The 14,300-nt window shown below is 41.1% G+C and overlaps 1 protein-coding gene and 1 long non-coding RNA gene across 5 annotated transcripts in view; one reads left to right on the plus strand and one right to left on the minus strand.

Moving 5' to 3' along the window:
- The window catches only part of LOC135184842 (uncharacterized), a 67,314-nt gene extending 55,676 nt beyond the window's left edge, over nt 1–11,638 (minus strand). Inside the window, exons 1-2 of one of the 2 annotated variants that reach the window (XR_010306210.1) lie at nt 11,381–11,636; nt 3,102–3,209 (exon numbers count right to left, since the gene is read on the minus strand). This is a non-coding gene — a long non-coding RNA (uncharacterized LOC135184842). Of the gene's footprint in view, nt 1–3,101; nt 3,210–11,380 lie in introns of both variants that reach the window. The other variant, XR_010306211.1, reaches the window with a different exon arrangement.
- The window catches only part of DTNBP1 (dystrobrevin binding protein 1), a 70,141-nt gene continuing 66,910 nt past the window's right edge, over nt 11,070–14,300 (plus strand). Inside the window, exon 1 of one of the 3 annotated variants that reach the window (XM_064160995.1) lies at nt 11,070–11,176. In XM_064160995.1, coding sequence (XP_064017065.1) covers nt 11,121–11,176 — 56 coding nt within the window. In that variant the 5' untranslated portion in view covers nt 11,070–11,120. Of the gene's footprint in view, nt 11,177–11,243; nt 11,269–11,398; nt 11,418–14,300 lie in introns of those variants that run through there. The other 2 variants (XM_064160997.1, XM_064160998.1) reach the window with 2 other exon arrangements.

Consider the following 14,300-nt stretch of genomic DNA (forward strand, 5'->3'; position numbering starts at 1 on the left):
GGAATAGAACGAAAAACAAGCTGCTCTGCTTTTATAGCACCAAGGCAATGTAAAGCAAGAGCTGTTAGATTTTTTAAACAGAAAGATGAATGGAAGTAGGCATTCTTACTCTGGTAATGACAGAATGGACTAATGGCATCATCAATATCTCTATGTAAACTCAGTTCTATGAACTCAATAAATTCCCTAAATATTAGTAAATAAAACTGGGGTGGTTTACATCTTCCAATGTCCTGACAATTCAAATACACTGAATGGTCTATTTAAAGTCAAGTATATTTTGGGGGAAAAAAAAGTCCAATATAAATTATGGAGTAAAGATTTTCCTCTGCCACTGCAAAAAATGAAAGTATTACAAATATTACATTAATTTATACATGCACACACCTACACAGACAAAATACAATGTATGACATGATATTCTTTTTTTTTCTCAGACATATTTAGCTTCTTAATAGAAAAAAATGTATGGAATCTCATGCTGAATTCAATCTGTGGACTAACAAGAATACTTAAGGCTGAGAAATTTGACAAGACCTGATTTCTAGTTATACAATTCCATCAGTAATTCCTGAATATTTAAAATCTTCTGCTTGCATATATTTGAGTCTTCAATTACTGATATTCAGAAAGCATTTTTTGAATCCTCAAATGAGCTAATTTGAAACAACTGAATTATTCCTAGAGACTGATGGTACAGTGAAATGAAAAAAAAAAAATCCTAGCACTGCCTGATTAAAGCAATACAGAAAAGATATTGCAGTGAGAATGGAAGAATCACCATTTTAGCCCAGTCTTCCATACAAAATGCAAGGCAACCTCTACTTCAAAGATCTCTGTCTTTAGCATACAGGCTACTTCCACAAGCTGTACATCAGAGTAATAAGGAAGTACAAATACAATCATGGTTGGTCATAAGATGAACACTTAATAGAGTATTTCAAGGAAAGAAAATTATATGGACATAGATAAGACAGTTAGTGTGTGGGTCTCCATCAGAGCCTGGGCTTCCTTCTGTGTAACTAATCCTTCTGCTTTCTAACTCCCCTTGCTGATCCTCCAAACTCACCTTGCACATAAGATATACTCTGAGATAAGGCAGAAGGGTGAAAAAATGCTGGAAGGGTGGTTGGGAGCCACTCCTGGGGACTCTGAATTCTGGGAGGGGTGTTGTGTTTATGTATTACTTTTAACTTGTATATTTCTGTATATATTTATGATATATTGTAAATATCTGCTTGTGTATTGTGCTAAGCTGTAAATATAGCTTTATTCCTTAACTTCCAGCTCAGCTGAGTCTAGTCTGTGTGATTTCATCAGAATGTGGGGGGGTAACACCCAAACCATCACACTAGACAACACTGAAAATAACCTGTTTCTGCCTTCTTTACATCCTCCCTTCAAGTATTTACACACATTGACATAATCCAGTATGTATCTTTCCTGAGCCCTCTCTTCAAGCTGAACAGCCCCAGATCTCTTAGCCTTTCCTCATAAGACAGATGGTCCAGTTCCCCATCATCTTTGTGGCCTTTCACTGCACTCTTTTCAGTACCTACATGACTCTCCTGTACTGTACAGCTCAGCACTGGACACAGCACTCCAGGTGTGGCCTCACCAGTGCTGAGTAGACCTGCTGGCAACAGTCCTCTTAGTGCAACCCAGGACATCATCCTCCTCCTTTGCCACAAGGACACAATGCTGGCTCATGGTCAGCTTGATCTTCACCAGGACCCACCACATGAAATAATATTCACAAAATATATTTTGTTCCTATTCAACATATTATTTAAATATTATTCAACATGTTATTTAAAGATGTATGATAGTCTTAAAGTATCTGAAACCTTGGGACTATCTTAGAAAAGTATAGGTACTAGGAAAGTTTTTGAATTGCAAATAACATTTACAACTCTTCTGCAAACAAAAACCAGTATTTTCAAGACTTACCTACTTCCTTTACTCTGCCACAAATGTTGTTTATCACTGCTTCAGATACATCTCTAAAGTCAATGTATTTTCTATTAAGTTAATATAGACATTTTGCTGAAGGCTCTGTAAGCCTCCCATGCATTCCATATCAAAGATCTGCTCTTAAAAACATTAACCTCACTCTCATTCTTGGAGAGTCCATGCTGTAAAGACTTCCTACAGAAGCCAATACTATATCCCACAGCAGTAAATCATCAACAAATAGGTGCAGTCCACTTTTTCTGTTTTATGGTACTGAGACCAGGAGGCCAGCATGAGCAAACACAGTGCCTTAAATCTGGCATTGAAGCCTCTTAAAGTCATATGTGGCAGAACGGGCACATCCCACATTTAATGATCCCAGAAGTCAGTTCTGCAACTGCAGGCACCTAAATATCATAGAATCAACCAGGTTGGAAGAGACCTCCAAGATCATCCAATCCAACCTGTCCAATCAGATGCACCGCCCTGTCCAATCAACTAGACCATGGCACTAAGTGCCTTATCCAGTCTTTTTTTGAACACCTCCAGAGATGGCAACTCCACCACCTTCCTAGGCAGACCATTCCAATGGCAAATCACTCTCACTGGGAAGAACTTCCTCCTAACATCCAGCCTATACCTCCCCTGGTACAACTGCGTTCGACAAGACAGTAACAGAATTCCCTGAAAGCAAAGTACTATTTGAACTGTAGCTAGCCCAGCGAAATAATTTTTGTGAGTACACACTTAAAGCTTCTTGTAATTCACCATTACCTTCTGCCATAAGCAGAAAGAGGCTCTTCAAGTCCATTAGTGGGCAAGCATTATGTTGACCACAGGTGGTATACTGACCACAGGAACCTTCTCTTCCAGTTCAATTAATGTTTATACATTCTTGCAAGTTATTTCTAGATCTAGCTATTCCTCTGTATAAAGTTTTCATGATCGTACGAAGAACCTGATTATTATTAAAATTAGTGGTCAAGGGTGGCAAGAGTTCTGAATATCAAAATTAATAAACTATAATACTTTTGGGACAACATCATCTCACATTAATTAATTACCCCTCCATAACAGCAACAACAACAAACAAACCCAAACCAAATAAAATACAAAGAGAGCAGATGACACTTTAAATCAGAACTCACCTACACGATTCTCAGGTCCACCTTGAAGCCAGGTAATTTGAAATAGGGAGTATTTTCCAGGAGGATGGGGAACTTTTGCTGTGAAGCATCTTCAGGTTGTCACAACAACTGTAAATAGATAAAATAAATCAAACCGCTAAATTGTACTGTGATGAGAAAGTTCTGCAACAGTACAAGAACTATTATGACTACTTTATTTCATTCAGATTGAATGAATAAAACATAACGCAATGATAAAAAAAAACCAAACCTGTCTTGAACCTATTTACAGCTTAAGTGGATTTGACTCTATACATAATAGACTAGTAAACACCAGACCCATATAAATAGAGGAAGAAGAATTCCATTTCAAACACTGAAACAGTATGAATTTGGCAAGTGCACAGAATTATTAGCTAAATGCTAGGCAGCCAGCCAGAAGGCTTCAACAAAAATTGCCTTAAGCAAGAGCTGCAAACAAAAGGAGGAGTTAAGAGTTTTGGTTTTTGATTTGGTTTTGTTTTTTGCTTTTTAATAATGAAATTAACTTGTGGGATGATATTTGTCACCAGAAAGGCTAGAATGACAGATGATTAAGATCTTGTGAATGGGAAAAAAAAGCAGCAACAAAACACAACCAAAAACCAATCAACCAAAAACCTAATTTAAGGACACTGGTGAAATTAGCAGTTTACTACCAAATATAAATCTAGAAAACTACATAAACAGCAGAGGTACAGCCATTTTATTCTGTTAGTCTGTTGTAATTCCCCTCAGATTTCACTTGGAAAATGAGTGATTAATGTCTGTGTGTATAAAAGTAAAACTATGTCCTAATTGGGTTTGGCTGAGCTAATTGCCTCTGATCAATAAAACTGACACATAATATGCTTCTCCTTTAAAAATATCACTCTGGGCCTCATTCCACTTCCCTCAAACGATGCTTCTGACATCCAGGGTAGCAGAAATTGGTCATGTTAATAGAAAATTGACGTGATTAATAGAAAGTAACACAGAAGAACTTAAATAGAGCAGTAAGCACAGGGGAAATGTGTATTTTATTCGACTGAAAGCCCTTGTGCTTCATGACATATCCGATCGTAGCAGTTTCCTAGCATTTTTGCAGTCACTTTTCACTGCAAACTGTGTTTCTGTTGCTTCACTGACATCAGCACAGATGCCAGTAGAGCCTCCTAGTGCTGACATGGCAGACAGCAAGAGAACGGGAGTTCCTCTGGGAACACCTCCAAAAGACACAGCCTTTGCTAAAGGCCTCTCCAGCATGCCACACCTCCTGTAAGCACAGCTACAGTCACATCAGCATTTGTCGGCACAGCGTTGACACGGAAAACACACGACTTTTCCCCTCAAACTAATTATGCTTCATAGCCCAGGGGAACATCTAATCATACAACACCATGTCTGCTCTAGCAAAATTAAACAGAGGAATAACCAAAAAGTAGTGGATGCAGATATAACAAGTTCTTAATACCACTCCAAATATTCTTGCACAGCACTCATTCATACTTAATACATTGTTTTAATTTCCTTGATAAGTGGGTCAATGGTTGTACAAACTATGCAGGCTATACAAGTATGTCTTTTAATTAACAGGCTAAACCTGCCTGATAGAGGCAGCTGTTGTCTGTGAGACTACAGGATCATTGTCACAAAGACACAGCAGCATAGCCCTTTTTGAAATCAATTGCTACCAAGTGCGATCTCTCAGATCATTTCAACAGAAGGGACAGTGGAAGAGTCATAGAAACACCATAACTTCTAGGAGACTGGGACATGAGACTGTTGTCTCTGTTCCCTCCCCCCCCCCCCAAGATCATCTGCATCATCCATAAAAATACAAGGGAAACAGTGTAAAATAGATCTTACCACCCCGCTTAACCAGGAGAAAGGTGTCTATGAAAGTAACCCTGTGACTGTGTGAAATATGGGGTAGCTGCTAATACACTAAGCATGATGCCATTCAAATCAGAAACAGTTTTAAAGGTGTCTGAGATTAAGTAAGCTATGGATTTTACTTAAGACATTATCACTATTATTTTGCTCATGTGAGATACATGCACTTCCTGAGAAATTAATACTAGCATCTATCTTGCTTTTCTATGCACAGCTGCGCCCTCTTGTGGCACTGCCTAATACACACATTTTGCTTTCTCAAAACCAACTCATTATCTGAACTACATCCAGTAGCTGGAGTTGGGATGCTCACTTCCTTATACAGAGATGTTGCATTAAATTCAAATAACTTAATGCTACAGAAGTTTCAAGATACTGAGAGAATCCACATTATATGGTTTTAAATAAAGTTTTTAATTTGTGAAATATCCTTTCTGTTAATTGCTATTTTGATAGAAGAAAATCTAGTTTTGTGGTCTTTCACATAATGTCAGAGGCAGAGAAAAAGTGAGCTGAAGTATTCTGGAGCCACCGTTGATGTATTCCAATGCTAATTTCTGAACAACAGTACATAAAAATGAGAGAAAACATTAATGTAAGTAGAAAATACAGCTTTAGTCCCAACTTTCATTTGCAAGCTCATTGGTGGAGAAACAGCCAGAGCACATTATCTTATTGTGGAGCATCACACCTGATAGGCTTCAAACTGCCACAACCACAGTCCTTTGAGAGTATTGACCTGTGGCTCAATAGGCACAAGCCATACTCAAATACACTGTTAGAAGTTGTTGACTTTCACTGGGGCAGGCAAGGCATCCTTCTATCAGGTGGTGCATCAGTTTGCCAGGGTTACTTGCCTGTTGTAAAGTCCCAGGCTATGGGATGTGTTGTGGTTTGAAGGGTTCCAGGTTATCTCAGACTTCCTAAAAAAACCTACAGAGACCAAGATCTGTCACAAGGGATGACCTAGTAACCCAGGATATAGAAATTCTGTTATTCAATCACATAAATCCTGCAAGCAGTAGGCAGCAAGGTCAATCTGTTCTATTTTCTCTCTTTTCCTTTCAGCTCTCTGGAGAGATCCTTATTTGGGTAACAAAGTAATTATGCAGGAGTATGCTGCAGGCTGTAGTAAATCCAGCCTGCTTGGGCCTAATTGGGAGACAATGGGAAAAGAATGAGCACTGGGGTTTTGGTGACTTTTGGTTTAGAGGAAGGATTTGGGGGGAAATTCTCATGTATCCTGTATCTGTATTAGTTTTTAAGGATTCATGTATGCTGTATCTTTTCCTGCATATTTTTAAATACAACTTTTCAGTATTCTTCTCTAATTCAGCAAAAGTGTTAATATTTTACTGCCCTCTTTCCTTAAAAAGAGTAAAGTAAGGTAATCTCAGTCTGTTGTGCTCCTAAACAAAAAAAGCTACAACACAGAGGTAACAACTGTCTTAGGAATCTGCCCAAATCCTTCCACACACCTTGTCGACCAAGGACCAGTCACCTTGGGGTACATTTCAGTATCTCCTTACCTAGAGGTTGACTCCATTTACGTCACAATAACATGTTCCACAAAACCCATATGCTAGTAGTATTGATTAGCAGTACTAAATGGTCATGTAAGGGTGGACAAGAATCTTGGGAGCCTGAATAATAAAACCCTCCGCCACCATCTCAGAAAGGGAGAGATGATAGCCCCTCCAAGATAGATGCCACAGCATCTAAGGGCTACCAACACCAGAATAAGACACATAGCCATTATCTGGTTTAATGTGTTACTAAACAAAGCAAATGTTCCAAAACAAAGCAACATTGCCAACAAGAGCTGTGACCTGCACACGAGCTTGCAATTATATAAAACCTCAGAGCAAAACTGCTCTTGTGTTTGTTTCCTGGCCAATACACCAAAAAAGACTGTAATGGTTTGGCCCTGGCTGAGGGTCAAATGCCCACCAAAGTTGTTCTATTGCTCCCCTTCTTAGATGGACAGGAAGAGGGAAAACATAGCAAAAGGCCCATGAGACAAGATAGTAGCAATTTAATAGGATGAAAAGCAAAAGCAAAGGCTACATGTTGTGCTGGTTTGAAGCTAGCTAGAATGTTTCAGTGAGAAGAACTAGATTACGGGCTGTGAAAGGAAAAACAATGGTGACGTCTACTTCACTCATAGGCTTGCTGAAATGTATAAAAATAAAAATCCAAACATAGATAGGGGAGTCTCACTTCTGCTGGGGAACTGGCTGAGCTGTATCCCTCTCTGCCATTTCTCTGACTAATCCACTTTGCTTCCTAACCCCCTGGCTGAACCTCCATTCTTCCTTGGGACTGGGGTAAGGTTGAGAGGGTTAGGGGGAAGGTGAAGGGGCAGTTGAGAGCCCCTTCTGGGGACTCAGGTTTCTGGGAGGGCTGTTGTGTTTCTGTATTACCTTTTTATCTTGTATATTTCTCTATATATCTGTATATACTGTAAATATCTGCTTGTATATTGTGCTAGCTGTAAATATAAACTTCATTCCTATTTCCAGAGCTGGCTGAGTCTAGTCTGGGTGATTTCCAAAGTGTGGGGGGATGGGTAACACTCTTGCAGAAGCAAGAGTAAACAAAACTATCATCCTCTACTACCCATCAGCAGATGATGTTCAGTTGCTTCCTAGGAAGCAAGGTTTCAATACACACAGAGTATCCCACACACTTTCTTCTTTCCTTTAGCTTTTACATCTGAGCTGACATCATACGGTACGGAATAGCCCTTTGCTCACTTCAGGTCAGCTGGCCTGACAATGTGCCCTCCCAAGATCTTGCCCATTCCTCAGCCTGGTACTGGGTGGTGAAATGTTGGAAAAGTACAGCCTTGGTGCTTGACTCAGCCAAAACACTGGCATGTTATCAGCACCCAGCTACATCACTGTAAAACACAGCACTATGGAAGATGCTGTGGGGAGAATTGATTCCAAATCAGCCAAACTCACTACAAATATGAGCAAAGTAATAATCTATGTTGGTCAAGCAGATGAACAGTTGTGTCACATAAATGCTGTTTGTTAAATTAATTGCTGTTGTACTTGAATGTTAACTTATTAATAGAAATACGTAACTTGTGTAGGGCTCAGAATGAAGCCACATAATTCACCTTGAGTGATGGAAGTGCCATAGCTCAGAGCTGTCTGGGTTGCACCAAGAATTATGGAATGTGACTACAAGATAAAAAAAACCCAAACCACACACAACTGACTTACTCTAGAAACAAAAAAGAAGATCAAGATAAATGTATGAGCTGGTAAATTCAGTAGCTGGCAGAATATCCTTCATTTTACACTTGTAAATATCAGTTAAACACAACTCTACACAATGTATTTAGAATTCATCATGGCCCTTTGACACAGCATGTGTTTTAGAAGCCTCTTCCACTCCTGTTTTGTCAGAATTACTGTGACTGTTAACAGTATTGTGACATATTTCTTTTCCCAAATTATTCACTGGGATGGCAATGAAATTGTACAAGGCAGCAGCCTTTGAATAGTTCCTTTTTAACTGAAAAAAAAAAAAAAAAAAAAAAAAAAAAAAAGCAATGGAGTCTTAAAGTGTTTACTTACTGTGAAATATTAGATCCATTTCTGACAAAAACTTTTGCAAGAAAATTGAAAATACTTAAGAGAGAAGAAATTCCTATGTCTTTTCAAAGAAAAGGTGAACACTAAAGGTTAAAGCCTCTGCCTTGATTTCTGAAAAACTTAATTGCCATAACATGTATATTGCCCAAGGCCAGATTGCACAGCTTTTGTCAGCATTTGTAATGCAGTTCTAAGAATATATTAGAAAAAAACCGTGTTGATTCAAGTCCTTCCTCTCTTAGTCTGCAGAGTTCACTATCCAGGGAAGTGGAAAGTCTCTACTTGTAGGTATTGCTGTTAGGCCAAGCAAGAGAAAAATACTGTCTAACTATCATACACTTTTTTTGCAGAACTTCCCATGCAGTCTGCCACCAAAACAGTCTTTCTGACCTCCAGATAAAGTGAGCTACATCAATTGCAATGCCTAGAATGTTCAATTTACTCTTTTTTCTTCTAGCAGGCATTTAACCTGTAAGGCCAGGGAGCAGTACTGGTTTTCGGTAAGCCAAATCAGAAACAACATGTAGGTCCCACATTCTTCTAAAAGCACACACAGCAAGTGAATGGGCTCATGGTGTCAATTTTCCAATTGACTGAATGTACCTTGGACATATAATTCTGCAGTACTGAACGCCACGTCCATTCACCTTGTAACAAATTATTTCTGCATCTCCACTTCATTTTTTTTTTTGACCTTTCAATAAAAACTCAATTGGTTAACAAATAAAATGTTCTGACTATTATACCTCAGCTGCTTTACATGAAACCTGAAATCTCAGTTAATGGAAATTTAAGATTTCTCAGATCATCTAAATCCTGGGTCCATGTTCTCCAAATATAATTTGAAGACACAGGATGAGAGATTATCTTCCTACTATTGTGGCTGTAAATATAGTCATCCAAAAAGCCTAGCCAATTCTTCTGAAATTGTTTGGTTCCATTTAAGAATCAAGATGAGCTGAATGATCCTCAACAGCTATTTGAATAGGTATGTGAGAAATATATGCTTGATCTGATCAATTTGTGGCAAGAGGTTACAGACAGGGAGGAAGGGTGATTTTGAATGGAGTTGCATTCCTCCTTGCACCACCATTGCAAAGGTATACAATATGCTTACTATAACAGTAATAAGTAACTAGAAACTAGAAAGGTTGGTGGAGGAGGGAGGCATGTGGAAGAGACAGCCTTTTTGCATGAGCAAAGGGAGGAAGAGGGGATTTTCAATGGAGCTGCACTCCTCCTTGCACCACTTTTTTGCATGAGCAAACAGAGGAACACAAAGGACACTACTAGTTTGGAGTTCGTGGAAAGGACACTTGAGGGAGACTCCTTACTTCATCACTGAAGACCAGCACTGGATAAAAAGAGACATGCGTGGAAGAGACACCTCCCATTCCTAAAACTGATAATGAAAACCCAACCTTTTCTTAGAATTAGTAATGAATATGTAATAGAATAGGATATAAAAAGAGAAAACTGAAGGCAAAGGGTGTGCGTTAGGGCAGAGCAGAGCCTCCCCACACACCCAGGCCAGTGCACTGCTTGATTCCTGTGACTCTATTAAAAGCCTTATTTGGCATGAACGCAAGTTTATGCCTGTTATTTATGACAGATAAATAGAAACTGAGTTTAAAAGTTTCACTGCATCATTACTATTTGCAATAACTAACAGCTCCACCTCCTGGTTTTTTTTCCTCTCGTAATTAAGAATCCTCAATAGCTATATACGTCTGGCAGTCTCCAAAGAGAAAAGCACTGGACCAAACTCACTGACTTTGAAGGGACTTTGAAACACTGTTACCTACCCCTTTGACTAACAGCCAAACAATCCAAGGAAGAGCCAGTGATTTTGTTTTCCCCACTTAAGAGAACTTTGCTGCGAAGCCCGATTCCCTGAGTTCACTGCTACACTGCTGTCCCTGATGTTAAATTCATTACAGTGCGGATCCCAGCCCACCAAAAAACTCACACGTAACGGTAGGGGCTGGAAGGGGCTTCTGAAGGTCATCTAGTCCAGCCTTGCATGCTAGAGCAGGACCACCTGGAGTAAATCACACAGAAACGCGGCCAGACGGGTTTCGACTGTCACCAGAGACGCAGACTCCTCAGCCTCACAGGGCAGCCTGCTCCAGTGCTCGGCTTCCCTCAACAAACTTATTGCCGCCTTTAAAAAGTCTCTAGCTGTACCCTCCGGAACGCGCATCCTTGTCAGGAGCTATTCTTGAAGCAGCCTGGGCTCTATACCCGGTTCTGCCCGGCGTTCACACCCACTGGAAACACAATGCACACGCCCACCGCCACCCCAAGGCCCCGCAGCCAACTGCGTGAGGTGACCCACGCCCACTCTGAGGGAGGCTCCCAAGGGAGCAGACAAGGCGGGCCTTCCGCTGGGCGCGAGAGCGGTGATTGGCAGCAGCAGCGGGGCGGGGCGGGAGGAGACAGCCGGTCCCCGCCCCTCCCATCCCCTCCCATTTCCCTCCCCCGGCGCTGGGCTCTGCCTGGGAAGAAGGGCGACACAATGTTGGAGACGCTGCGGGAGCGACTGTTGAGCGTCCAGCAAGACTTCACTGCTGGGTGGGTAGCACGCCCGCCCTGGCTCACCAGGAGCGGGGAGAGGGAGAATGGGAGAGTGACCGTGCCCCGCAGCCGGGAGGGGGAAGAAGCAGGTGACCGGGTCCTGGAAGCGGAGGGGAGGCGGGGACTGAGCTGCGGGCGGGAGAGAGGGAGGGAGGAAGACGAGGAGGGTGAGGAGGCGGGGTCCGTGGTTGGGGTTCTTACCTCTTGCGGTGGTAGCTTGGTGGTGGTGTCCTTCTCCGTGAGGAGAGGGGATCCGCGGGTCATAGGCACCCGTCCCGCCATGACTGGGCGGCTGATGACGGACTTAGCGGGCCCTGGCGGCTGTGTGGTAGCTTGCAGCTGTGTGGTAGCTTGCAGCTGCAGTCGGGAGTTGTTGGGGCGGGGGAAGGTGCTTTAGCGTTTGCTGCGGTCAGGGGAAAGGAGCTGAGGCCGCTGCTTTGAGAGCGTGAGGGAGGTGTGAACGGGTTCAATTAACGCGCATGAATTTTTAATGAAGTGACCTTCAGGGTTTTATGGATTAACATAACTGCTTAAAGAGCATCTTTGTGTGGTGTTCGGCAGATGAAAAGGTTTTCTTTCCTTGGAGGATGAGTTGCTGTCATTTGGGAAAAGAAGCGCAGGATAAAGCAGAAGGACTAGTCTCTTGGCGTACATTTAGAAAGTAAAAAGATATTCCTCTGACGTTGTCTTACAAGGTTTTAGAGGGGCTGTGTGTCTGTGCTATTTTGAGGACAAGCAGGTGATCCAAATGAGCATTACTGGAAGCAGGTGGATAGTTGAAGAACAAGGTCATGCCTGTGTTGCAAAACTGTTAGTGCATAATGAGTCACAGGAGAGCATCGCTTTGTAATCAATTGCTGTTTTAAACTACATGGCCTTCAGCAATGTTGAGGCAGCCTTATAATACCCTTATAGTAAATTCACATATAGTGGTGGATGTCTGTGTATTCCAGAAACTTAATAGTTTATAATGGCATCTTTGCAGCAGTATACGATGGTCCAAAGAAACTGGCAAAATAAACGAGCAATTAGGCAACATACAAGCAATTTATACGGTTGTCTCAACAAAAAGCAATTGGATATTAAAATGTCTTAAGAATACAAGAGCATTGCTTTATTACTATCTCACTTTCTGTTCTGTTATTTTTAGAACTTAGAGAGTTTGCTGCCTTAAGTACAGTGTGAGCTTCCTTTGAAAAAAGATTATTTTTTTCACGTGATGAAATGACAATGGGAAGGGCATTTAAGTCTCTATCTCCATGTCTTGCAGCAGTGGAGTCCTTATGCTTCTATGTAGCCTCCAATTTTCTTCTTCCTTGTATTGCAGTGTTTTCTTCTGTTTTGAGAACAGCCTCTGATTCCATCATTTCCATCTTCATGTTTTAGCAACTCTAGAAATATGCCTTTCTTGGAGTGTCCCGTCTTTTAAAGTGTCGTTTTCATGTGCATTGCAATGTTTGTTGTCACCGAGTACCTGTGTCTCAGAGCTGTAGAAGCAGAGGCTGTGGAGACCATTTTTTTCTCCCGGCAGTTTCCCCCTGGAGTCAGGCTAGAGCATGACTTGTCCTTTTCTGTCCTCTTTTCTTTCTGGACAATGCAATGTCAATGCCATATTGTTCTGGATTACTCCATTTCTTCTCCCACCAAAGTGGTAATAGGTGTAATTTTACTTCAGTTCAAAATACAGAGAAAGTGTTTTTGCTGTCTAGAATGCTGGATCAGTTGTGGCTAACTTGTTAGCTAAGTGAATGCTTGTAAAGCAAAACAGCTGTATTTCATGAAACATTGTAAGGGAATTTTTTTTCCCAGGGCTTCTAAGGAAATAATACTACTTCTAAAAGAATAAAGAAATCTTTGTGTACAGCTGAAAAATATAAAATGTGAGATTGTGTAATCTAGAGAAAGAGCAGTTTGGTCATTTCTTTGTACACCCTGTTCAGTTGTCTGCTGCCTGCTTTCTATGCATCTTTCTAGATTTTTGACCCATTTGCTTACAAGCAACCTTTTCTGAGAGGAGGGGAAAAAATAAATCAAACAACCAAACAAACCCAAAACAGCAGCAAAACCAAACAAAAACATCTCCCCAAACCAACAAACCAAAACAAATGAAGAAAAAAAAAAAGCAGTGAGCTGTGTTTGTCTGTGCTCAGGCAGTTATTTGTGTGCTTCTGCCAGCTTGAGGCATGTGGCTCATGCTGCCTCTTCTTTATACAGAGCTCACTGCTCTGTATGAAGCTCGCTGCTGTTTGTCCTGGCTGCCTGGTAGATACTCTAGTTTAAAAAAAAAAAAAGGTAGCTGTGACACAGTGTCTACCTGTACGTAGAGGAGACCTGCTGTCACAGGCTGGGGAGCATGGCACAGGGCAAATTGTAGAGCTTTCTGCAGCAGTGCTCTTCCTCAGTGTGCTGTGGTGGTTCCTACTTGGCTTCACTGTTATGAAGAGCTTTAACAGGGAGTAGCATGTCTTTTCACATTTGCTGTAGGGCTTTGAGGTTTCTTTGAGGGCCTGAAAATTAGTGATACTCGAGACTGGAAGTTATTTGGCTCAGCCTAGGAGCAACCCAAACAGCTTTATATTAAGGGTGTTTCTCAGTCACTGGATCACTCAGGATTATATATCTCTGTGTCATGTCTGGAGGATAACTTTGGAGGTCATAGCTCGTTTCCATCCTGTTCATACCTGTGTTACTTTTACTGTGTTCCTGAACAACTGAAACTCCAAAGGACATAGAGACTGAGCAGCATCCGTTATCTTAGTGGTCAGAGAATAGCAGGAGGTTTTGGTTCTCACTGCTCTGTGAACTCAACCAGCATAGATGGTTTGATTGGAAAGGAGTAAAGAGTGGAAAACAGTTATGTGGTTGTTTTGTGTTGCTTTGGGATTAAGTTGTTTTGTTTCTTGTATTATTTAGGAGCAAGATACCAGTCAGTTTGAAATAGGTTGTAGGTGAAACAGCCTCAGGTACAGTCAGCAGCATGCAGTGACGCTGCTGCTGGAGATCCTGAGAACTGACAAAAGAAGTTTTGTCTTTATGCAACTGTCACACTTTTTCTTGACATCTGTGCCTTCTTGTAAGGGGTGTTCTTAGGGCTTAGATTGATTATTTCTATGCAGGTGTT

This window comes from Pogoniulus pusillus, chromosome 21 (genome assembly GCF_015220805.1).
Source record: "Pogoniulus pusillus isolate bPogPus1 chromosome 21, bPogPus1.pri, whole genome shotgun sequence".
NCBI lineage: Eukaryota > Metazoa > Chordata > Aves > Piciformes > Lybiidae > Pogoniulus > Pogoniulus pusillus.